The 25,864-nt window shown below is 54.9% G+C and overlaps 1 protein-coding gene across 26 annotated transcripts in view; it reads right to left on the reverse strand.

Annotated features, from left to right (window-relative positions):
• The window catches only part of PPP1R9A (protein phosphatase 1 regulatory subunit 9A), a 266,680-nt gene that overhangs the window by 94,279 nt on the left and 146,537 nt on the right, over positions 1–25,864 (reverse strand). For all 26 annotated transcript variants that reach the window (XM_043509271.1, XM_043509281.1, XM_038392368.2 and 23 more), the window contains exons 3-4: positions 1,674–1,806; positions 1,037–1,157 (exon numbers count right to left, since the gene is read on the reverse strand). In XM_043509271.1, coding sequence (XP_043365206.1) covers positions 1,037–1,157; positions 1,674–1,806 — 254 coding nt within the window. The remainder of the gene's footprint in view (positions 1–1,036; positions 1,158–1,673; positions 1,807–25,864) is intronic.

Raw genomic sequence — 25,864 nt, forward strand, 5'->3', positions numbered from 1 at the left:
ATACATCTGGTTAACTGATGGAAAATTCGCTGGCTGGAAAACTCCACATAAATTCTGCTCAGCAGGTTTTTTTGTTTTAATGAACAAGCTATGTAACTGAGTATAAATGGGGGAAGAGGTCTGAGCTTGGTGGACATTTGAATACTTGGGACGCTTTGCACATTTCTGGGATTCCTCTCAAGTTCCCCTGCAGATGGAAGGGTGGCCACCAGAAATCTACAGATATCCACTCGAGACCTCCTGAAGACCTTGCATAAATATTAATCCGGGGTATATTTGAGGTGCTCTCCTAACCTGTGGTGGACGTGTGTAAGTGCTGGAGATTAAATAAAGTAAAAGCTTTTGTAAAAGCACTTTTTTTTGCATCAACCATTTATGGGTCGGACGTGCCACGTCCCCATTGATTTATTTCCTGACACCACCTTACAAAGAGTAAAGTTACCAAGAGCTGGAATGCATGTGTGCAATCACTCAAAGAAGAATTTATAATACTGAAGATCATTCTGCGTTAGTGATTTTCAAAACGTGCATGTTAAGTGAGAAATGAGGAACTCAAGGGCATACAACTACACAGGAAAAACTAGAAAAATGTTGCTGAGGAACCTTTTTTCATAGATACTGACCATTCCAAAATTCTCTTTGAAACCAATGGGAGCTGCAGGCACTCACCACCATTCAAAGACATTATAAATGCTTCATTACTTCTGATTTTGGACAACCAACCAAATGCTACAGGGGCTTGGTTTTCAGGAAGTTGGAACAACCACCATCTGCAAATCTGGCGTCTTTAAAGCATCACAAGTGAGATAATCAAAACAATTATCTTCTGAAATTTCAGTTTGCTACTTTTATTTAGAAGCCTACCTTTAGGTACCCAGATTCGAACATTTGGGCCTTAACACTAGCTCAGATTTCTAGCTATAAAATTACACACAACTTTTTGCCATATGCAAACAATCAGAAATTATTTTCTACAAAAATCAATATCCATAACAACTATTGTTGAGGAAGATTCCAAACACTGAATCTAGTTTACCTGCCATCTCTTTCGGCTGCCCCACCTTCTGTTACTGTTTTGACAAATATTCCCAGTTTTTCAAGGCCTGCATCTGCTCCAACTCCCATTCCAATAATACTGATGCCAAGTCCATCTTCATCTGTGGAGAAGACAAATAAAAGCAATATATGTTTGATTTAAAGTAATTTGGCATTTAAAGAAGTACATTTGCATCTAGCTTTTGTTTTCCTTTGATTTTTTTCATGTGATTAAACCCACTTTTAATTATTTCCTTGGTGAGAATCTTAATTTTCTGCAGTTTTAATAACCCACCAAAGATAGATAATATTGCATTTGCCATTTGGAAAAGGTTACTACAGTTACTACAGGCAAGATGGCTAATGTTCCAGAGGAGAATGAAAAGTTAATATGAAAAATCATGTCAATTAATGTGTAAGGTGAACTACAGGAAACAACATTCTTACAGAAATACAGAACTATTGTTCTTGAACTGGTTCCTTAAATAATATTATAGAATATTTTTCAGTCTGAAGGGCCAAGAGATTTGCAACGGTTCCTTGAGAATTAAAGGTATTCCCTCTAAGCAAGTGCAACAATCCCTTTAAAGATTTGCACATCAGTTTAGAGAATTGTAAATAGTGCACAGAATGCATACCTTTTTCTAGTTCCACTGGAAAAAGCTCCAATTTTTCCACACGCTTTTCAAGTTCATATTCAGCTGATGCAGCCACTGGGTCAACTTCATCATTTCTCCGGTCATAGTCTTCATTGGAGTATGTGTTGAAAACCTTTGAAAATATGCCAATATTGATCAACTATCCATTCCAGAAAAGATCATTAACTTAAGAAAATAATTGCTATATGTATCCATTTTTATGGCTTTTTCCAATACATTGGTTGAAATGGGTTTTTAAGGCAATGTTCCCCTCCTCCCCTCAAAGTTCAGGTTTTTAAATTAGCGCTTTTTTATTCAACATTCATCTGCTAAGGACTGAAAACGAATTCTGAATATAACTAATTCATTTTTACCATATGTGGTTATAAATGCAGTACATGTTTTAGAAGGACTGAGTCATTCTACTCCTTTCAATAATTAAACACACAAACATATGGTTCCAACCAAACAGTGCTCCATCTAGATAGTAAAGATCTCCAAATACTTATAAAAGTAGAATACATAGGAACTACTGTGATTAACTGTAACTTATATCTAATCTCAACTCTGATATTTTTTTCTGAGGGTCCAATTTGCACACACAAAACCAAAGCTGAAACTCACTACTGCTAATTTGAAAAACTATTTACATATAAAATTAAAAATTATGCTGTACTTTTAAATTTTAAGATTACAGTATGGCATCATTACTGTGCAATTAAGACAGATTTAACATTTCAACTCTATTATAGGACATGTTTAATATTTATGTGTGTGTGTATACACACACAAACTTTTCAAATGCTACCATAAATGCAGTATGTTCGATGAATTTGTTTACCTGTCAGTCAATATACATATTTATGGCTTTTAAATTAATTAAGGATTACTGAAGCCTTCTGAAGAGTTATAGAGTCAGAAAGATGGAGATAGTTGTTCAGATTATTGATCCTATGCTTTATTTAGATAATCCCTCTGTTCACTTAGTTGCCCCACTGTGGCAGTAGTGAAGGAATATACAGTACTAGACATAAATATTGTATCTAAATTCTTCTGTCCTACATCGATTGTTGCATTTGTTATTTTAAACAAAGGAAACACCACACAACACCCCTACCACAACCACCACACCCACAATTTCGCTCTCTCCCCTTTTCTGTCTTTACAAGTCCTCAACAAGGGAACGCAGAATTAGGTAGCAAAAGAGTATTTACGAACAAGATCTGGTGCACGCATTGATGAACACCAAAACAGAGAGGTCACAAGAAGCCTTCCCTGACTGCAATTCTGTTCAGATGCTAATCAACCATTGCCTACATGCAAGGACTGCTCAAGGCTATCACCCCACAAGGGGCAGGGAAAGCCAACAGCAAGGCTGTGGCTAAACTCACCACGCTCTGACTCTGTAGCTGAGCTGTCCGTTCAACGTCTAAAAATTCACATTCAACTTTTATGTTTGAATTCTTAATAGAAATCAGAGAGATCAAATGTAAGAATAAAGGCTGCACCTCATCAGATCTGATGGTAAAGAGATCTTTTACACACTACAAAAAATATTATTAAATATGCTCTAAATAAAAATGGCGGCAACTGCTTTAAAAATGTCACTGAGTGATATAACTTTTAAAGTTTAGCTCCTGAAGAACACGTAAAAGAAAATGATTATAGCTTAAATGGTACTGTTAGTGGAATCTGTGTTGTTCCCACCTAGCAATTTGTCAGCTGAGAGAGCAACATAATTGACTCCACATCTATCTAAAACTAGATGCACTTCTGTCATAAATATAGAGGGAAGGGTAACCACCATTCTGTATACAGTGCTATAAAATCCCTCCTGGCCAGAGGCAGCATCCTGTTACCTGTAAAGGGGTAAGAAGCTCAGCTAACCTGGCTGGCACCTGACCCAAAGGACCAATAAGGGGACGAGATACTTTCAAATCTTGGGGCGGGTGGGGGGGAGAGAGGCTTTTTTCCCTGCTCTTTGTATATGTGTTGTTCTCTCTTGGGACTGAGAGAGGCCAGACAGAAATCAATCTTCTCCAACCCATCCTAATCCAAGTGTCCAATATTGCAACCCGTACAGGTAAGCCAGGCAACGCGGATTAGTTTATCTTTTGTTTGATGTGAATTTTCCCTGTGTTAAGAGGGAGGTTTATTCCTGTTTTCTGTAACTTTAAAGGTTTGGCCCAGAGGGGGATCCTCTGTGTTTTGAATCTGAATACCCTGTAAAGTATTTTCCATCCTGATTTTCTTTATAGAGATGATTTTTATCTTCCTTTTTTAAAAAAAAAAATAAAATCCTTCTTTTAAGAACCTGACTGATTTTTCCATTGTTCCAAGATCCAGGGGTTTGGGCCTTTGATGATTTTGTAACCAATTGGTTAGGATAATACTCTCAAGCCTCCCCAGGAAAGGGGGTGTGTAGGGCTTGGGGGGATATTTTGGGGGAAGACATCTCCAAGTGGTCTCTTTCCCTGTTCTTTTTTAAAACGCTTGGTGGTGGCAGCATACTGTTCAAGGACAAGGCAAAGTTTGTACCTTGGGGAAATTTTTAATCTAAGATGGTAAGAATAAGCTTAGGAGGTCTTTCATGTGGGTCCCCACATCTGTACCCTAGAGTTCAGAGTTGGGAAGGAACCCTGACAACTCCGTGCTTATTTTTTTTAATTACACAAAGTGGGGGAAAAAATTTCCCCAGCTCCCTCTCTCTCCCACATTTAATATATCTTTTTTATTTCTTTGGCATACATTCCTCAACTCAACTTTGTAACATTTTTGAACTAAGAATAAGAACATAAAAACGGCCATACTGGGTCAGTATCCATCTAGCCCAGTATCCTGTCTTCCGACACTGGCTAGTGCCAGATGCTTCAGAGGGCATGAACAGAACAGGTAATCATCAAGTGATCCATCCCGTCACCCATTCCCAGGTTCTGGCAAGCAGATGCTATGGTCACCATCCCTGCCCATCCTGGCTAATAGCCATGGATGAACCTATCCTCCATGAATTTATCTAGCTCTTTTTTGAACCCTGTTATAGTCTTGGCCCTCACAACAACCTCTGGCAAGGAGTTTCACAGGTTGACTGTGTGTTGTGTGAAAAAATACTTCCTTTTCTTTTAAATCTGCTGCCTATTAATTTCATTAGGTGACCCCTAGTTCTTGTGTTATGAGAAGGAGTAAATAACACTTCCTTATTTACTTTCTTCACATCAGTCATGATTTTATAGACCTCAATCATATCCTCTCCTAGTCGCCTTTTTTCCAAGCTGAAAAGTCCCAGTCTTATTAATCTCTCCTCATATGGCAGACACTCCATACCCTAATCATTTTAGTTGCCCTTTTCTGAACCTTTTCCAATTCCAATATCTTTTTTGAGATGGGGCGACTACATCTGCACACAGTATTCAAGATGTGGACGTACCATGGATTTATATAGAGTCAATATGATATTATCTGTCTTTGGAAAGAAGTAAAAATAATGAGACTGCAACAATTAAACCCATACTTCAGTCTAGAATGCCTTCTTTGCGTAACAAATCTCCGTAATCACATCAGAGATGGCTTTTCAGCTTGTAGGCACATTGAGTTTTAGATGGTGTCTTGGCACATTTTTGCTTTGGATTTAAGCCTAGAGTTCACATGCTTCCTCCAAGAAGCTAAACTCATCACAAGTTTTCTTGGCAGAACTCTTCATCACCTTCATATTAATAGGACTGTCGAGGAAACCTTACAATACCACTGGGAACATGAAGAACGCAGTCATCACTCAAAGTATTGGTGCTACTGTCCAAGGTAAAAAAATCTTCTCTGCAGTGCTATGGAAGTAACTTAGTCAGTCACATTAATTCCCCTAAAATAGTAGCTATATTAAGATTATTGTAAAGAAACCAGTAGTACAATACTACATAATTAGTAAAACAGAAATTGTGATAAGATTGCCATGCTCTTTGGAGCGGCTCACAACCGTGAGTACCTGCTTCAGGGCAGATGGTCAGAAAACAAGGCAGGACATAATGAGTATCTGCACTGGACACTTGTCACAAGGAAGCATCCTCAATTATTTTGGCTGAGAGATGGATTTTATTAAACTGTTTTGGGTATAAATACTCCCTCTCCCCAGTCACCTGGAAGAGCAATGCCTCCCACCTGGTCTAGCCACTTCCTGTTCCTCCTTACTCCATCCAGGTAAACTTTCCATTTCTTCCCTCTCTGCTGCCAACTGCAGAGGCGGCCCCCTACAGAGGCAAAAACTCCTTTTCTTCTGGCCTGCCAGATAAGGACCCAGCACATAGTTTTCTTTCAAAAGACCCTGAATGATCTATTAATTTCTAGATACAACAGAAAGTAAACAGTAGGTTTCTATCTTTACATGAAACCATTTCAAGCTATAACAGTTTGGCTTGCAAGTTCTGAAAAGATTTATTTTCTTGGGAAAAAGAAAAGGACTTTTTGACTGGGAGTGGATGGGTCATTACATAAAGTAAAACTATTTCCCCATGTTATTTCTCCCCCTTCCCCCCCCCCACTGTTCCTCAGACGTTCTTGTTAACTGCTGGAAATGGCCCACCTTGATTATCACCACAAAAGGTTTTCCTCCTTTCCCCCCCTCCTTCCTGCTGGTAATAGCTCATCTTAAATGATCACTCTTCTTACAGTGTGTATGATAAAAACCATTGTTTCATGTTCTCTGTGTGTGTATATAAATCTCCCCACTATATTTTCCACCGAATGCATCTGATGAAGTGAGCTGTAGCTCACAAAAGCTTATGCTCAAATAAATTTGTTAGTCTCTACGGTGCCATAAGTAGTCCTTTTCTTTTTTGCGAATACAGACTAACACGGCTGCTACTCTGAAACCTTTTCTTGGGAAGAAATCTTTTGCATAAGGCATTGTGACAGGGTCAGGCCAGATGGCTACAGGAGAGTGACAGAAGGCAGATATATTAGCCACAGGTTAAGTAGGTCCCTTTTCCCTGGGTAAGGTAACAGGGAAGGTTCCAGAATGATCAGGAACTTTCTGAAAACAATTAAGGCAGACAGGCTTATTAGAACACCTGCAGCCAATAAAGAAGTTGCTAGAATCAATTAAGACAGGCAGGCTAATCAGGGCACCTGGGATTAAAAAGGAGCTCATTTCAGTTTGTGGTGTGCATGCAAGGAGCTGAGAGCAAGAGGCACAAGAAGCTAAGAGTGAGAAGTACAAGCATCATCTGACATCAGGAGGAAGGTCCTGTGGTGAGAATAAAGAAGGTGTTGGGAGGAGGCCATGGGGAAGTAGCCCAGGGAGTTGTAGCTGTCACGCAGCTGTTACAGGAGCCTCTGTAGACAGCTGCAATCCACAGGGCCCTGGGCCGGAACCCGGAGTAGAGGGCAGGCCCGGGTTTCTTCCATCTCTCCACCCCCCAATTCCCTACTTGATCCCGGAAGAGTTGACCTGGACTGTGGGTTCCACCAGAGGGGAAGGTCTCTGGCCTGTTTCCCGATCCACTAGGTGGATCAGCAGAGACTGCAGGGATTGTTCTTCTTTCTTTTCCCCACGCTGGCCAGTGATGAGGTTATCTGAGTGAATGGCAGATTTGAGCCACAAAAGTGGCCAAACTGGGAGCTACTGTGAACCTCTGAGGAGAGCAAATCTGCCAATAAGCGCAGGACCCACCAAGGCAGAGGAGGAACTTTTATCACAGCATCTTTAGTAACTGGTAGATTTGCAAAGAGTTTTTATAGGTGAGAAATGACTCTTTGATCTGGACAGGTCTTTAAAAAGGAGTTTAACTGCAGTAAGAATCTCTCTTTCTTGTAAAGGCTGTCCAAAGAATGATTAGCTTTTCAAGTGGTCTATTTTAAGTTCTAATTAATGAAAGTTAAATAGTATTTTTTGCATCAGTGAATAAATATCTTCTTTTTTGAATATTTTATCTTATAAGCTCCTTTTGCTAGGAAGATATCATTTTTCAGACATTTTGTAAGTTTCTTACATAAATATATGATTTTCATTGTTAAATAATAATGACATTATTAATAGAGCATGCTCAATATTGTTTCAAAGTTCGCATCTTCCCAGATGTGGATTCCAATGGCTGTTAAATTGAGAGAGTGTGAGAATTCACCTTAAAATAAACTTTGCAACCTCTGTTTCAGAAAATTATGTTGTATTTTCCTGTGTGGGACTCAAAATGGGCTTGAACAGATGGATAGGGAGAATCACATAGGCTCTTTTCCCTACAGTGAGCATTCAGCCAGAGGATGACCTATGGATCTAATGAGTCCAATCTGTATGCAGTGAAAAGAAAGTAGGTACGGGACAAAGACCTCCTGACTCAGCCCCATTTATCTTTCTGTCCTGGAATGTATGACTCAATCAGTATCTTGACTGTATCTCTTACACGAAGGAGAGTCACATGTCTGAGAACACTCCATCACACAACAGGCAAAGTGATCCTGCCACGGCAGAATGTGTGTGGATTTCACAGCACCAACCCTGATATAAAGTCCCCTACTATTAAATCAATGCAATTGTTGTGTTCTCTGGGAGGTTCTGTGGACACTTTGCTGTTCTTAGAAATAAAGGTCCTGATTCTGATCTAAGTTAATAGATTCTATGGTCAGAAGAGAACCGCTATTATCACCTACTTTGGTGTCCTGCATACACAGGCTGGAGAATTTCCCAGACACTGAAGTAATTCTTCTTGAAAGAGATCTAATCTCATTTTAAAGACTCCAAGTGATGGTGAGTCTACCACCTCCCCTGGCAAGTTGTTCCAATGTTTAATTACCCTCACTGATAAGAAACTGCATCTCATTAAAAAGTTGAATTTCATACAATCAAAGAACTGGAAAGGACCTCGAGAAGTCATCTAGTCCAGTCCCCTGCACTCAATTTGTCTAACTTCAACTTCCAGACACTGGACCTTTTTATGCCTTCATCTGTAAGGCTGAAAAGCCCTGATTATCAGGTATTTTTTCCATGTGTAAGTACTGTGACAAAGCTCTGACCTTACCTCCGTGGGTCCCACATTTCCTGGCGGATTTCGCTAGCCTCAGAGGCTCACTGTGACCCTCCACGTAACCCTTCTCTCTCTATAGACAAGGGTCACAGTCTACTGAGCCATTTTCATTATAAGCCAGCGAGGGAGGCGAGGAGAAGCTATCCTTCCTTGCACAGTCTCTGTTGTCTCCCAGTCTCAGTGATTGATAAGGGGGTCGGGGAGGGGGGAGCCCGGGCCCACCCTCTACTCTGGGCTCCAGCCCAGGGACCCTAATAGTATCAGCTATGGTAGCTGACCTTTTAGAAACATGACATGTACAATTCCCTGGGCTACTTCCCTCACAGCAGCCCTCACTTCCTCAAGCTCCACTTCACCCTTACCTCAGGACCTCCTTCCTTGTGCCTGATATAGTGTGTACTACTCAGTCTCTCCAACAGCACAACTTCCTCCCACAGCTCCTGACATGCGCGCCCACCTGACTAACTGGGAGGCTTTTAACTAGTTTTAGCCAGCCCCTCATTGGCTTCAGGTGTCCCAATCAACCTAGCCTTCTCCCTGCCTTCTGGAAAGTTCTTAAATCGGCCCCAGGTGTCTTAATTGACCTGGAGCAGCTTCCATTTCACTGATCCTGGTACCAGGGATTTGTTTAGCCTGGAGTGAATCTCTCTCTCTCTCCCCCACTGCTCTCCCATAGCATTCTAGCTTGGAGGGAGGTGGGAAGCTGCTGCTCCTCCTGCTACTAGGCCCTAAGCTCTCCCTGCTGCTCCAGCTGCTCCCCTGGCTGGGCCAGACACCCCCCATTCTCTGCTACTTGGCTGCTGGACCCCCCACTCTTGGGTGCTGCTACTGCTGCAACTGCAACCCTGGGGTGGGGAGGGGGCTGCTAGCCCACTCCCCAGAGAGGAGGAGTGAGGGACCCCAGCAACTCTGTGAAAAACTGCTGTTATGGATACCACCACCACCACCACCTGAGAGAGGTCCTTTCTGCCTGCCTGGATGCACCACTTGGAGCTCCTGGAGCTGCTGCTGCTGCTGGAGTCCTGCTACCTGGAGCTACTGAAGCCCGAGGAGGAGAAGAAGAGGATCATCTACCAGTGGGGCAGCACCTAGAGACTTTGCAGACCACCGTGGAGGGGGACCATAAGACTGAGTAATTTTCAAACTGTGCTCTTGTGGTGGGGATTTTGACTGTGTTTGTAGGGACACCGGGGGTGTGGCGTGGAGCTGCCCCCCGATCCATCTGTGTGTCCCCCCCAACCCCCACCACTATTACTACCACCGCTGCCCCCTCCACCACCCCCACTGGCTGTATACCATCTGCCTCAGCTCCTGCCTCTGGACTCAGCTGCTTGATTGGCTTGCCACGCCCTATTTCCACCCTTTGGGCCAGAAGCAGCAGCCAGCTAAAAAAAGACTTGTGCAAGTGCACATGGGCACATGTGCCCCCCCGGACTGCCTACCCCCCAGCTTTGCCCTTTACTACCTGCCCCATTTGCCACTTGCTTTGCCTCCTCTTTTGCTCCAGCCCCCCTTACTAGCTTAAGTTTGTTTGCCTGCCCCGCCCATTTGCTTCTACAGCCTTTGTTTGTTTGCCCCGCCCCAGCCTCTGAAGCTAGCCCCTTGGTTTCCCTGTTCTACCCCCAGACCGCTTAGCCCCTCGCTCCGTGTGCCCATGCCCCCGCCCATGCGCTTGTGCAATTCCCCTTTTTAGTTGCAACCCTCTTCACTGCACCCTCAATGTTGTTGAATCCCCCCCCCCGCGTAGTGCACCAAGAGGAGCCGGAATTTCCACCTTGTGTCGGTGACTGACCCCTAACCCCTGATTGCCCCCGGTCCAGCTCACCCCTTTTGGCGCCCTCCTCCCCTGCCTGCAGCCTAGCGGGGAGGAGTGGTCGACCTGCTTCCCCTCTCCCCTCCTCCTTTTGGTATCCCCCTTTCCTCCTTGCTCATGATGGCGGGGGTTGAGACGGGTGAGACCTCTCCAGTAGCCCGAGCTCCCCCTCCCCCGCCTGCCCCTCCGTTACCCCCCCAAGCTTCTACCTCCGCTGCCAAACCATCTGCCATCGCCCCCGCTGGGGCACCAGCAGCGACGGGCACCGGGGTGACCTCCACTGCTGCCACGTCTATCACCCCCTCAGATTTGGGGGGAGTCCTCCCAGCCGGCGGGAAGGGCCAGGGGAAGAAGAAGGGGAAGGGCCCCGCTAAAAAGACCAGGCCCTCCATGGCAGGGGCTGTCCCCGATGCCCCGGCCCCATCTCCAGCTGGGGCGCCCCTCCCCGCTGTTCCCTCCACCAGCTCTGCAGGTGTCCCTCCCCCAGCCCCTAGAGCATACGCCCAGGTGGCGGCAGCCCCCCCGCCTGCCGCTACATCATTTCTCCAGCCCACCGCCTCCGCTACCATCTATAGCGGCCGGGGCCCCTTTCCCACCATGACCAGGAAGCACGGCGTCCGTTGCCTCCTGGTGCCCGCCTCACCCCACGTGGAGACCTATGTGCGGGTGTTGGCGAGGGTGGTGGGGCCCACGGCCATTGTGGCGGCCTCCAAAATGTATGGCAAGGTCGTCTTCTTCCTAGCATCGGAGGCCGCCGCCCAGGAGGCGGTGGAGAAGGGCCTGGCGGTGGGGGGCGTGTTCGTCCCCTTAGAGCCGCTAGAGGACCTGGGCGTCCGCCTGGTTCTGACCTCCGTCCCTCCCTTTCTGCCCAATGCCGCCCTGTTACCCGCCCTTTCTACCTTAGGGAAGCCCATCTCTGTCATCAGCCCTCTCCCGTTGGGCTGCAAAGACCCCGCCCTCCGTCACGTCCTCTCCTTCCGCCGGCAAGTGCAGCTTCAACTGCCGCCGGCGGCGCGCGACGGAGAGGCACTCGAGGGGTCCTTCCTAGTCCCCTACCAGGGGACCCATTACAGGGTGCATTATTCCACGGGGGAGGCCCGGTGCTACCTCTGCCGGGCGATGGGGCACGTCCGGAGGGACTGCCCCCTGGCCCGGGAAGGAGGGGCATCCAGGACACCCGAGCCCCGGCAGGGCACCGGCCCCGTCATCGCCGACGCCCCTGGCTGCCCGGCACCCGAAACTGCCCCTCCTCCTTCCCAGTCCACCATTGGTCCCGCTCGGGCCCAAGGGGTACCTCCCCCACTATGCCCAGACGAGCGGGAGAACCCCGCCCCCGCTGTTTGCAATCTGGCGGGGCCTGTGGAGGAGGGTGCGGCAGGGACACTGCCAAGTATGGGAGAGGACCCGCCCCAAGGGGAATCTTCCCTCCCTTGTGCTGCCCCACCGTTACCCCCTCGAGTCCCTGAGCCATCGCCTCTGCCCCCTGACACAACCCCTGCTAGCCAGCCCCCGGATGATGCCATGGAGGGCTGGGCCCTAGTCCAGGGGAAGCGGGGCAAGCGGAAGGCTCGAGCTCCGCTTCTCCCATCTGATGCGGAGGCCCCCCGGAAGACCAGGAAGGGGGGCACCGATGCCGAGCCTTCCGCTCTACCCACGGGTGTGTTCCACCCACCAGAGCCGGCTGGGGAAGACGTGGCAGCACTGGAAGGCGGTATCTCCCCTCCACGGGAGTCCCTCCCCTCCAAGACCCCCGAGGCACCATCTGAAACCCCAGTGTGCCCCAAAGTAACCATCGCGTCAGGTGCCGGCGGGGAGAATCCTGGGGTAGCGGAAAATAATTTCCCCTCTATATATGAGGAGATCGAGGCCCTGGGTCTGACCCCGGTCACCCAGGGGGAGGACGATCCTATGCCAGCGGGCCTCGATCTGGGAGACTTCTTTCCAGCCCCCCTTTCCCCATACTCCCTCCCCCTAACCGTTGCTTCTGCTCCCACCTCCGAGGAGCCCCTGGACTCCTCCATCAACCCGGCTGCAGAAGGCACCCTGCTGAGAGCCACCGAGCCAGTTGAGGCGACGGCCAGTGCCACGCGGCTGGAACCTGAGTCACCAGGGGCATCCCTCGCTGGTGAGGAGCATTCGACCTCCTTTCCGGGAGAGGACCCTACAGAAGAAAGTCCACCTCCTGATGCCGTGGCTGCCAAATCCACCAGAGAGCTTGCGCCCGGCATCGGTGAGAGCCCTCTCCCGACCCAGAATCTCATCTCTACCCCTGCCCCTGCCCTTCTCCCGCCCACCTCCCGAGATATTATTGCCACCCCTGGGACAGTCTCCTTCCCCTTTCCAACAGATGACTCCCAGGGAATGGCCTTTGTGTTTGCCCGTCCCGACCCACCAGGGGCTGCTATCCTCCCTCCGCCGCCCCCTATCGCCCCAGCACTCAGGTCAACCCATCAAGAGCCCCGTCGGGGGTCCGCACCCTGTCTGCCCGTCCCGCTGGGCCAGGGGGCTGTACCAAGGGCCCCATCGGGAAGCAACCAGACCATAACCCCAGCCCCCCATGCGCTGCGAGAGGAGTTGCGGGAGTTCCTAGAAGACGTCCGTGGCTCCCGCAACAAAGTCCAGCTTGCCCTCCAGCGATGGGGGGACTTTAATCAAATCCTCCGGGCCGCAAGGGCCCTCATGGGGGAGGGGAAAAGGACCGGGAGACAGGGCGCCGCGGCCTACCAGCGGGTCCGCCACTTCCGTGACTCCTTACTCACCTACGGGGTGGGTCACGGACTGCTACGCGGCCCGCCGGGAGCCACGAGCATTCCTGCTGGCGAGGATCCCCCCAAGCCCTCCTCATGGCACCCTTTACCATCGCAACATTGAACACCCGTGGCTGTAAGATGGGTCTCCGCAGGTCCCAGGTGCTCTCCTTCCTTCGAGAGGGGAGGTACTCTGTGGTTTTCCTGCAGGAGACCCATACGGATCCGACCGCCGAAGACAGCTGGCGGCTGGATTGGGGGGACAGGGTCTACTTTAGCCACCTCACAGTTCATACGGGTGGAGTGGCGACCCTGTTCTCCCCCGACCTACGGCCCGAGGTGCTGGGGGTCGCCGAGGCTGTGCCGGGTCGCCTGCTGCACCTCCGGGTCCAAATGGAGGGGCTCGTAGTCAACCTCGTCAACATCTATGCCCCAGCAGCGAGCCCAGAGCGGCTGCAATTCTATCAGCAGGCATCCGCCTTCCTCGGCACCTTGGATCCTCAGGAGTGCCTGGTCCTGGGAGGGGACTTTAACATCACCCTTGAGGAACGGGACCGCTCGGGAACCGAGAAGAGCCCGGCCGCCGTCGCCGTCCTCCAGGAGATAGTCGAACACCACTCCCTGGTGGACGTCTGGCGCGACCACCACCCGGATGACACTTCCACGTTCACCTTTGTCCGGGTGGAGGCCCATCGGTCGCGCCACTCCCGGTTGGACCGCATTTATTTATCACGCTTTCATCTTACACGAGCCCACTCCTCCAGCATCCGGCCGGCCCCATTTTCTGACCATCACATAGCCACCGTGACAGCCTCCCTCTGCGCGGAGAGGCCGGGGCCGGCCTATTGGCATTTTAACAACAGCTTGCTGGAGGATGCGGGCTTCGTGGCGTCCTTCCGGGAGTTCTGGCTGGCCTGGCGAGGGCAGCGGCGTGCCTTTCCCTCGGCACGGCGGTGGTGGGACGTAGGGAAGGTGCGCGCCCGGCTCTTCTGCCGTGACTACACCCGGGGCACCAGCCGACGGAGGGATGCAGCGATAGAGCAGTTGGAACGGGAGGTCTTAGAGCTGGAGAGGCGTCTGGCCGCCAGCCCCGAGGATCCACCCCTCTGCGGAGCGTGCCGGGAGAAGCGGGAGGAGCTCCGGAGCCTCGAGGACCATCGGGCCCGGGGTGCCTTTGTTCGATCCCGCATCCGTCTCCTTCGGGAGATGGATTGCGGCTCCCGCTTCTTCTACGCCCTGGAAAAAAAGAGGGGGGCTAAGAAACATATCATCTGCCTACTGACTGAGGATGGCACCCCCCTCACGGATCCGGTGGAGATGTGCGAGAGGGCGAGAGCCTTCTACGCAAGCCTTTTCTCCCCGGAGCCGACCGATCCTAACGCTTGCAGAGTGCTGTGGGAGGAGCTCCCGACGGTCAGCGTGGGCGACCGAGACCGGCTAGAGCTGCCTCTCACTCTGGCCGAGTTCTCGGAAGCCCTCCGTCGCATGCCCACCAATAAATCTCCGGGCATGGACGGGCTGACCGTGGAGTTCTACCGCGTGTTCTGGGACGTCCTGGGCCCAGACCTAGTCACCGTCTGGGCCGAGTCTTTGCAGAGCGGGGTCCTCCCTCTTTCGTGCAGGCGAGCCGTGCTCGCCTTATTGCCGAAGAAGGGGGACCTCCGCGATTTACGAAATTGGCGTCCCGTCTCGCTCCTCAGCACGGACTACAAAATCGTGGCAAAAGCCATCTCCCTGAGGCTAGGGTCCGTGCTGGCGGACGTGGTCCACCCAGACCAGACCTACACCGTCCCGGGCCGCAGTATCTTCGACAACCTCTATCTGGTCCGGGACCTATTGGAACTTGGGTGTAGGGATGGTCTGTCGTTCGCCCTCCTGTCCTTAGATCAAGAGAAGGCGTTCGACAGGATGGATCACGGGTATCTCCTGAGCACTCTGCAGGCATTTGGCTTCGGACCCAGATTTGTGAACTTTCTCCGGGTGCTGTACGCTTCCGCAGAGTGTCTGGTAAGACTCAACTGGACCCTGACCGAACCGGTCAACTTCGGGCGAGGAGTACGGCAGGGGTGCCCCCTCTCAGGCCAGCTCTACGCTCTGGCGATCGAGCCCTTCCTCTGTCTCCTCCGAAGGAGGTTGACAGGGTTGGTGCTGAGGGAGCCGGAGCTGCGGCTGGTCCTGTCGGCGTACGCTGATGACGTGCTCCTCATGGTCCAGGACCCGGGCGACTTGGTGCGAGTGGAGGCTTGCCAGGCCATCTATTCAGCAGCCTCCTCCGCGCGGGTCAACTGGGTCAAGAGCTCTGGCTTGGTGGTAGGGGACTGGCGGCAGGCGAGCCCCCGCCCACCCGCGCTTCAAGCCATCCGGTGGAGCACGGGTCCGCTGCTCTATCTGGGCGTTTACCTTTCTGCCACGCATCCCTCTCCGCCGGAGAACTGGCAGAATTTAGAGGGCGGGGTGATAGAGCGGCTCCGGAAATGGACAGGACTGCTCCGGTGCCTCTCCCTTCGAGGGAGAGCGTTAGTGCTTAATCAACTAGTCCTGTCCATGCTTTGGTAACGGCTCAACACCCTGGTCCCAGCCCCGGCTTTCCTGACCAACCTGCGGACATCGATTCTGGAGTTCTTTTGGTCAGGACTGCACTGGGTCCCTGCAGGGGTTCTCCATCTACCTGTGGAGGAGGGAGGGCAGGGCCTCAAATGTCTGCTTACTCAGGTCCATGTCTTCCGCCTCCAGACCCTGCAGAGGCTCCTTTATGGTGCAGGTAGTCCGGCGTGGAGCATACTGGCGCACGCCTTCCTGCGCCGCTTCCGAGGGCTCCGATACGACCGGCAGCTCCTTTATCTCCATCCGAGAGGTCTTCCGCGAGACCTCTCCGGGCTGCCGGTCTTCTACCAGGACCTCCTCCGGACCTGGAAACTCTTTACAACGAGCAGGTCCGTGGCGGCCACCGAGGGGGCAGATCTCCTCGCGGAGCCCCTGCTACACAACCCCCAGCTCCGTTTGCAGGTGGCGGAGTCCCGCTCGGTGCGCCAGAGGTTGGTCCTGGCAGAGGTCACAAGAGTCGGAGACCTCCTGGACTATGACCGGGGAGACTGGCTGGATCCCCTAACCTTCGCTCAGCGCATGGGGCTTTCCAGACCTTGTACTCCCCGATGCATACTTCAGGAGGTGAAGGCCGCTTTGCCGCCCGCTGCTCGGGTTTATCTCGACCGGGTCCTGCACAAGGGCACGCCCCGCCCACCCACTACCCCAGGCCCGCCGGACCTTTTAATTGGACCCCTCCCCCGTGGACCCAACCGATCCCTTCACCCCTTCACTAGAAGCCGGCTGCACGAGATGCAGCCGGTCTGTTTTCAAACCGCGCCAAGAAAACATCTCTACACACTCGTGCTCCACACCCTTCACGCCCGCACCCTCGTGTCCCGCCCCGATACAAAATGGCGGGACCTCCTGCCACCTTTGGAGGGTGCAGAACCCCGGTGGGGCAGCCTATATTCCATCTTAGTCCCAAAGCCCGCCGGGGATGTCAGTTGGCGGCTCCTTCACGGAGCCGTGAGCACGGGCGTGTACTTGGCGCGGTTCACCACAATCCCAGACACCTGCCCCTTTTGCGGCGTGAGGGATACCCTGGCACATGTCTACCTGGAGTGTGCCAGGCTGCAGCCCCTATTCCGGCTCCTCACCAATATCTTATTACGTTTTTGGTTGCACTTCTCCCCTCACCTTCTCATTTATGCACTCCCTATCCGTGGCCCCACAAAGTCCCGGGATCTCCTGGTCAACCTCCTCCTGGCCCTAGCTAAAATGGCCATCTACAAAACCAGAGTGAGGAGGTTGGCCGATGGAGTCTCCTGTGACTGTGGGGCCTATTTCCGATCCTCGGTCCGTTCACGTATCCGGGCAGAGTTCCTCTGGGCGGCGTCCTCTGACTCCCTTGACGCCTTTGAGGAGCAGTGGGCTCTGTCCGGGGTTCTCTGCTCGGTGTCCCCGTCCGGTTCCCTTCTTTTGACCCTTTGACCGCACTCCTGTCCCTGTTATTTTATTAGTTGTCCCCCGGAATTATTTGGGTATCTAGGTCCTGTGGATCCCCCTTTTAGGCTGGGGGGGACCCTTTAGCAGTGGACGGGCTTCGCCCGCCCACTTCCCGGATCCCAATAAGACCTCCGAGGAGCCCCTGGACTCCTCCATCAACCCGGCTGCAGAAGGCACCCTGCTGAGAGCCACCGAGCCAGTTGAGGCGACGGCCAGTGCCACGCGGCTGGAACCTGAGTCACCAGGGGCATCCCTCGCTGGTGAGGAGCATTCGACCTCCTTTCCGGGAGAGGACCCTACAGAAGAAAGTCCACCTCCTGATGCCGTGGCTGCCAAATCCACCAGAGAGCTTGCGCCCGGCATCGGTGAGAGCCCTCTCCCGACCCAGAATCTCATCTCTACCCCTGCCCCTGCCCTTCTCCCGCCCACCTCCCGAGATATTATTGCCACCCCTGGGACAGTCTCCTTCCCCTTTCCAACAGATGACTCCCAGGGAATGGCCTTTGTGTTTGCCCGTCCCGACCCACCAGGGGCTGCTATCCTCCCTCCGCCGCCCCCTATCGCCCCAGCACTCAGGTCAACCCATCAAGAGCCCCGTCGGGGGTCCGCACCCTGTCTGCCCGTCCCGCTGGGCCAGGGGGCTGTACCAAGGGCCCCATCGGGAAGCAACCAGACCATAACCCCAGCCCCCCATGCGCTGCGAGAGGAGTTGCGGGAGTTCCTAGAAGACGTCCGTGGCTCCCGCAACAAAGTCCAGCTTGCCCTCCAGCGATGGGGGGACTTTAATCAAATCCTCCGGGCCGCAAGGGCCCTCATGGGGGAGGGGAAAAGGACCGGGAGACAGGGCGCCGCGGCCTACCAGCGGGTCCACCACTTCCGTGACTCCTTACTCACCTACGGGGTGGGTCACGGACTGCTACGCGGCCCGCCGGGAGCCACGAGCATTCCTGCTGGCGAGGATCCCCCCAAGCCCTCCTCATGGCACCCTTTACCATCGCAACATTGAACACCCGTGGCTGTAAGATGGGTCTCCGCAGGTCCCAGGTGCTCTCCTTCCTTCGAGAGGGGAGGTACTCTGTGGTTTTCCTGCAGGAGACCCATACGGATCCGACCGCCGAAGACAGCTGGCGGCTGGATTGGGGAGACAGGGTCTACTTTAGCCACCTCACAGTTCATACGGGTGGAGTGGCGACCCTGTTCTCCCCCGACCTACGGCCCGAGGTGCTGGGGGTCGCCGAGGCTGTGCCGGGTCGCTTGCTGCACCTCCGGGTCCAAATGGAGGGGCTCGTAGTCAACCTCGTCAACATCTATGCCCCAGCAGCGAGCCCAGAGCGGCTGCAATTCTATCAGCAGGCATCCGCCTTCCTCGGCACCTTGGATCCTCAGGAGTGCCTGGTCCTGGGAGGGGACTTTAACATCACCCTTGAGGAACGGGACCGCTCGGGGACCGAGAAGAGCCCGGCCGCCGTCACCGTCCTCCAGGAGATAGTCGAACACCACTCCCTGGTGGACGTCTGGCGCGACCACCACCCGGATGACACTTCCACGTTCACCTTTGTCCGGGTGGAGGCCCATCGGTCGCGCCACTCCCGGTTGGACCGCATTTATTTATCACGCTTTCATCTTACACGAGCCCACTCCTCCAGCATCCGGCCGGCCCCATTTTCTGACCATCACATAGCCACCGTGACAGCCTCCCTCTGCGCGGAGAGGCCGGGGCCGGCCTATTGGCATTTTAACAACAGCTTGCTGGAGGATGCGGGCTTCGTGGCGTCCTTCCGGGAGTTCTGGCTGGCCTGGCGAGGGCAGCGGCATGCCTTTCCCTCGGCACGGCGATGGTGGGACGTAGGGAAGGTGCGCGCTCGGCTCTTCTGCCGTGACTACACCCGGGGCACCAGCCGACGGAGGGATGCAGCAATAGAGCAGTTGGAACGGGAGGTCTTAGAGCTGGAGAGGCGTCTGGCCGCCAGCCCCGAGGATCCACCCCTCTGCGGAGCGTGCCGGGAGAAGCGGGAGGAGCTCCGGAGCCTCGAGGACCATCGGGCCCGGGGTGCCTTTGTTCGATCCCGCATCCGTCTCCTTCGGGAGATGGATTGCGGCTCCCGCTTCTTCTACGCCCTGGAAAAAAAGAGGGGGGCTAAGAAACATATCATCTGCCTACTGACCGAGGATGGCACCCCCCTCACGGATCCGGTGGAGATGTGCGAGAGGGCGAGAGCCTTCTACGCAAGCCTTTTCTCCCCGGAGCCGACCGATCCTAACGCTTGCAGAGTGCTGTGGGAGGAGCTCCCGACGGTCAGCGTGGGCGACCGAGACCGGCTAGAGCTGCCTCTCACTCTGGCCGAGTTCTCGGAAGCCCTCCGTCGCATGCCCACCAATAAATCTCCGGGCATGGACGGGCTGACCGTGGAGTTCTACCGTGTGTTCTGGGACGTCCTGGGCCCAGACCTAGTCACCGTCTGGGCCGAGTCTTTGCAGAGCGGGGTCCTCCCTCTTTCGTGCAGGCGAGCCGTGCTCGCCTTATTGCCGAAGAAGGGGGACCTCCGCGATTTACGAAATTGGCGTCCCGTCTCGCTCCTCAGCACGGACTACAAAATCGTGGCAAAAGCCATCTCCCTGAGGCTAGGGTCCGTGCTGGCGGACGTGGTCCACCCAGACCAGACCTACACCGTCCCGGGCCGCAGTATCTTCGACAACCTCTATCTGGTCCGGGACCGATTGGAACTTGGGTGTAGGGATGGTCTGTCGTTCGCCCTCCTGTCCTTAGATCAGGAGAAGGCGTTCGACAGGATGGATCACGGGTATCTCCTGAGCACTCTGCAGGCGTTTGGCTTCGGACCCAGATTTGTGAACTTTCTCCGGGTGCTGTACGCTTCCGCAGAGTGTCTGGTAAGACTCAACTGGACCCTGACCGAACCGGTCAACTTCGGGCGAGGAGTACGGCAGGGGTGCCCCCTCTCAGGCCAGCTCTACGCTCTGGCGATCGAGCCCTTCCTCTGTCTCCTCCGAAGGAGGTTGACAGGGTTGGTGCTGAGGGAGCCGGAGCTGCGGCTGGTCCTGTCGGCGTACGCTGATGACGTGCTCCTCATGGTCCAGGACCCGGGCGACTTGGTGCGAGTGGAGGCTTGCCAGGCCATCTATTCAGCAGCCTCCTCTGCGCGGGTCAACTGGGTCAAGAGCTCTGGCTTGGTGGTAGGGGACTGGCGGCAGGCGAGCCCCCGCCCACCCGCGCTTCAAGCCATCCGGTGGAGCACGGGTCCGCTGCTCTATCTGGGCGTTTACCTTTCTGCCACGCATCCCTCTCCGCCGGAGAACTGGCAGAATTTAGAGGGCGGGGTGATAGAGCGGCTCCGGAAATGGACAGGACTGCTCCGGTGCCTCTCCCTTCGAGGGAGAGCGTTAGTGCTTAATCAACTAGTCCTGTCCATGCTTTGGTACCGGCTCAACACCCTGGTCCCGGCCCCGGCTTTCCTGACCAACCTGCGGACATCGATTCTGGAGTTCTTTTGGTCAGGACTGCACTGGGTCCCTGCAGGGGTTCTCCATCTACCTGTGGAGGAGGGAGGGCAGGGCCTCAAATGTCTGCTTACTCAGGTCCATGTCTTCCGCCTCCAGACCCTGCAGAGGCTCCTTTATGGTGCAGGTAGTCCGGCGTGGAGCATACTGGCGCACGCCTTCCTGCGCCGCTTCCGAGGGCTCCGATACGACCGACAGCTCCTTTATCTCCATCCGAGAGGTCTTCCGCGAGACCTCTCCGGGCTGCCGGTCTTCTACCAGGACCTCCTCCGGACCTGGAAACTCTTTACAACGAGCAGGTCCGTGGCGGCCACCGAGGGGGCAGATCTCCTCGCGGAGCCCCTGCTACACAACCCCCAGCTCCGTTTGCAGGTGGCGGAGTCCCGCTCGGTGCGCCAGAGGTTGGTCCTGGCAGAGGTCACAAGAATCGGAGACCTCCTGGACTATGACCGGGGAGACTGGCTGGATCCCCTAACCTTCGCTCAGCGCATGGGGCTTTCCAGACCTTGTACTCCCCGATGCATACTTCAGGAGGTGAAGGCCGCTTTGCCGCCCGCTGCTCGGGTTTATCTCGACCGGGTCCTGCACGAGGGCACGCCCCGCCCACCCACTACCCCAGGCCCGCCGGACCTTTTAATTGGACCCCTCCCCCGTGGACCCAACCGATCCCTTCACCCCTTCACTAGAAGCCGGCTGCACGAGATGCAGCCGGTCTGTTTTCAAACCGCGCCAAGAAAACATCTCTACACGCTCGTGTTCCACACCCTTCACGCCCGCACCCTCGTGTCCCGCCCCGATACAAAATGGCGGGACCTCCTGCCACCTTCGGAGGGTGAGGAGCCCCGGTGGGCCAGCCTATATTCCATCTTAGTCCCAAAGCCCGCCGGGGATGTCAGTTGGCGGCTCCTTCACGGAGCCGTGAGCACGGGCGTGTACTTGGCGCGGTTCACCACAATCCCAGACACCTGCCCCTTTTGCGGCGTGAGGGATACCCTGGCACATGTCTACCTGGAGTGTGCCAGGCTGCAGCCCCTATTCCGGCTCCTCACCAATATCTTATTACGTTTTTGGTTGCACTTCTCCCCTCACCTTCTCATTTATGCACTCCCTATCCGTGGCCCCACGAAGTCCCGGGATCTCCTGGTCAACCTCCTCCTGGCCCTAGCTAAAATGGCCGTCTACAAAACCAGAGTGAGGAGGTTGGCCGATGGAGTCTCCTGTGACTGTGGGGCCTATTTCCGATCCTCGGTCCGTTCACGTATCCGGGCAGAGTTCCTCTGGGCGGCGTCCTCTGACTCCCTTGACGCCTTTGAGGAGCAGTGGGCTCTGTCCGGGGTTCTCTGCTCGGTGTCCCCGTCCGGTTTCCTTCTTTTGACCCTTTGACCGCACTCCTGTCCCTGTTATTTTATTAGTTGTCCCCCGGAATTTTTTGGGTATCTAGGTCCTGTGGATCCCCCTTTTAGGCTGGGGGGGACCCTTTAGCAGTGGACGGGCTTCGCCCGCCCACTTCCCGGATCCCAATAAGACTGCTCTCCCATAGCATTCTAGCTTGGAGGGAGGTGGGAAGCTGCTGCTCCTCCTGCTACTAGGCCCTAAGCTCTCCCTGCTGCTCCAGCTGCTCCCCTGGCTGGGCCAGACACCCCCCATTCTCTGCTACTTGGCTGCTGGACCCCCCACTCTTGGGTGCTGCTACTGCTGCAACTGCAACCCTGGGGTGGGGAGGGGGCTGCTAGCCCACTCCCCAGAGAGGAGGAGTGAGGGACCCCAGCAACTGCTGTTGTGGATACCACCACCACCACCACCTGAGAGAGGTCCATTCTGCCTGCCTGGACGACCACCTGGAGTTCCTGGAGCTGCTGCTGCTGCTGCTGTGGAGTCTGCTGCCTGGAGCTGCTGAAGCCCGAGGAGGAGAAGAAGAGGATCATCTGCCAGTGGGGCAGCACCTAGAGACTTTGCAGACCACCGTGGAGGGGGCCCTAAGACTGAGTAATTTTCAAACTATGCTCTTGTGGTGGGGGTTTTGACTGTGTTTGTAGGGACACGGGGGGTGTGGCGTGGAGCTGCCCCCCGATCCATCTGTGTGTCCTCCCCAACCCCCACCACTGTTACCACCACCGCTGCCCCCTCCACCACCCCCACTGGCTGTATACCAGCTGCCTCAGCTCCTGCCTCTGGACTCAGCTGCTTGCTTGGCTTGCCACGCCCTATTTCCACCCTTTGGGTCAGAAGCAGCAGCAAGCTAAAAAAGACTTGTGCAAGTGCACATGGGCACATGTGCCCCCCCCGGACTGCCTACCCCCCAGCTTTGCCCTTTACTACCTGCCCCATTTGCCACTTGCTTTGCCTCCTCTTTTGCTCCAGCCCCCCTTACTAGCTTCAGTTTGTTTGCCTGCCCCGCCCATTTCCTTCTGCAGCCTTTGTTTGTTTGCCCCGCCCCAACCTCTGAAGCTAGCCCCTTGGTTTCCCTGTTCTACCCCCAGACCGCTTAGCCCCTCGCTCCGTGTGCCCATGCCCCCTCCCATGCGCTTGTGCAATTCCCCTTTTTAGTTGCAACCCTCTTCACTGCACCTTCAATGTTGTTGAATCCCCCCCCCCCGTAGTGCACCAAGAGGAGCCAGAATTTCCACCTTGTGTCGGTGACTGACCCCTAACCCCTGATTGCCCCCCGTCCAACCCACCCCTTTTGGCGCCCTCCTCCCCTGCCTGCAGCCTAGCGGGGAGGAGTGGTCGACCTGCTTCCCCTCTCCCCTCCTCCTTTTGATGTCCTCCCTTTCATCCTTGCTCATGATGGCGGGGGATGAGACGGGTGAGACCTCTCCAGTAGCCCGAGCTCCCCCTCCCCCGCCTGCCCCTCTGTCACCCCCCCAAGCTTCTACGTCCGCTGCCAAACCATCTGCCATCGCCCCCGCTGGGGCACCAGCAGCGACGGGCACCGGGGTGACCTCCACTGCTGCCACGTCTATCACCCCCTCAGATTTGGGGGGAGTCCTCCCAGCCGGCGGGAAGGGCCAGGGGAAGAAGAAGGGGAAGGGCCCCGCTAAAAAGACCAGGTCCTCCATGGCAGGGGCTGCCCCCAATGCCCCGGCCCCATCTCCAGCTGGGGCGCCCCTCCCCGCTGTTCCCTCCACCAGCTCTGCAGGTGTCCCTCTCCCGGCCCCTAGAGCATACGCCCAGGTGGCGGCAGCCCCCCCGCCTGCCGCTACATCATTTCTCCAGCCCACCGCCTCCGCTACCATCTATAGCGGCCGGGGCCCCTTTCCCACCATGACCAGGAAGCACGGCGTCCGTTGCCTCCTGGTGCCCGCCTCACCCCACGTGGAGACCTATGTGCGGGCATTGGCGAGGGTGGTGGGGCCCACGGCCATTGTGGCGGCCTCCAAAATGTATGGCAAGGTCGTCTTCTTCCTAGCATCGGAGGCCGCCGCCCAGGAGGCGGTGGAGAAGGGCCTGGCGGTGGGGGGCGTGTTCGTCCCCTTAGAGCCACTAGAGGACCTGGGCGTCCGCCTGGTTCTGACCTCCGTCCCTCCCTTTCTGCCCAATGCCGCCCTGTTACCCACCCTTTCTACCTTGGGAAAGCCCATCTCTGTCATCAGCCCTCTCCCGTTGGGCTGCAAAGACCCCGCCCTCCGTCACGTCCTCTCCTTCCGCCGGCAAGTGCAGCTTCAACTGCCGCCGGCGGCGCACAACGGAGAGGCACTCGAGGGGTCCTTCCTAGTCCCCTACCAGGGGACCCCTTACAGGGTTCATTATTCCACGGGGGAGGCCCGGTGCTACCTCTGCCGGGCGATGGGGCACGTCCGGAGGGACTGCCCCCTGGCCCGGGAAGAAGGGCCATCCAGGACCCCCGAGCCCCGGCAGGGCATCGGCCCCGTCATCGCCGACGCCCCTGGCTGCCCGGCACCTGAAACCGCCCCTCCTCCTTCACAATCCACCATTGCTCCCGCTCAGGCCCAAGGGGCACCTCCCCCACTATGCCCAGACGAGCGGGAGAACCCCGCCCCCGCTGCTTGCAATCTGGCGAGGCCTGTGGAGGAGGGTGAGACAGGGACAGCGCCAAGCATGGGAGAGGGCCCGCCCCAAGGGGAATCTTCCCTCCCTTGTGCTGCCCCACCGTTACCCCCTCGAGTCCCTGAGCCGTCGCCTCTGCCCCCTGACACAACCCCTGCTAGCCAGCCCCCGGATGATGCCATGGAGGGCTGGGCCTTAGTCAAGGGGAAGCGGGGCAAGCGGAAGGCTCGAGCTCCGCTCCTCCCATGTGACGCGGAGGCCCCCCGGAAGACCAGGAAGGGGGGCACCGATGCCGAGCCTTCCGCTCTACCCACGGGTGTGTTCCACCCACTAGAGCCGGCTGGGGAAGACGTGGCAGCACTGGAAGACGGTATCTCCCCTCCACGGGAGTCCCTCCCCTCCAAGACCCCCGAGGCACCATCTGAAACCCCAGTGTGCCCCGAAGTAACCATCGCGTCAGGTGCCGGCAGGGAGAATCCCGGGGTAGCGGAAAACAATTTCCCCTCTATATATGAGGAGATCGAGGCCCTGGGTCTGACCCCGGTCACCCAAGGGGAGGACGATCCTATGCCAGCGGGCCTCGATCTGGGCGACTTCTTTCCGGCCCCCTTTTCCCCATACTCCCTCCCCGTAACAGTTGCTTCTGCTCCCACCTCCGAGGAGCCCCTGGACTCCTCCATCAACCCGGCTGCAGAAGGCACCCTGCTGAAAGCCACCGAGCCAGTTGAGGCGACGGCCAGTGCCACGCGGCTGGAACCTGAGCCACCAGGGGCATCCCTCGCTGGTGAGGAGCATTCGACCTCCTTTCCGGGAGAGGACCCTACAGAAGAAAGTCCACCTCCTGATGCCGTGGCTGCCAAATCCACCAGACAGCTTGCGCCCGGCATCGGTGAGAGCCCTCTCCCGACCCAGAATCTCACCTCTACCCCTGCCCCTGCCCTTCTCCCGCCCACCTCCCGAGATATTATTGCCACCCCTGGGACAGTCTCCTTCCCCTTTCCAACAGATGACTCCCAGGGAATGGCCTTTGTGTTTGCCCGTCCCGACCCACCAGGGGCTGCTATCCTC

The sequence above is a fragment of the Dermochelys coriacea genome, chromosome 2 (genome assembly GCF_009764565.3).
Source record: "Dermochelys coriacea isolate rDerCor1 chromosome 2, rDerCor1.pri.v4, whole genome shotgun sequence".
In the NCBI taxonomy this organism is placed as follows: domain Eukaryota; kingdom Metazoa; phylum Chordata; order Testudines; family Dermochelyidae; genus Dermochelys; species Dermochelys coriacea.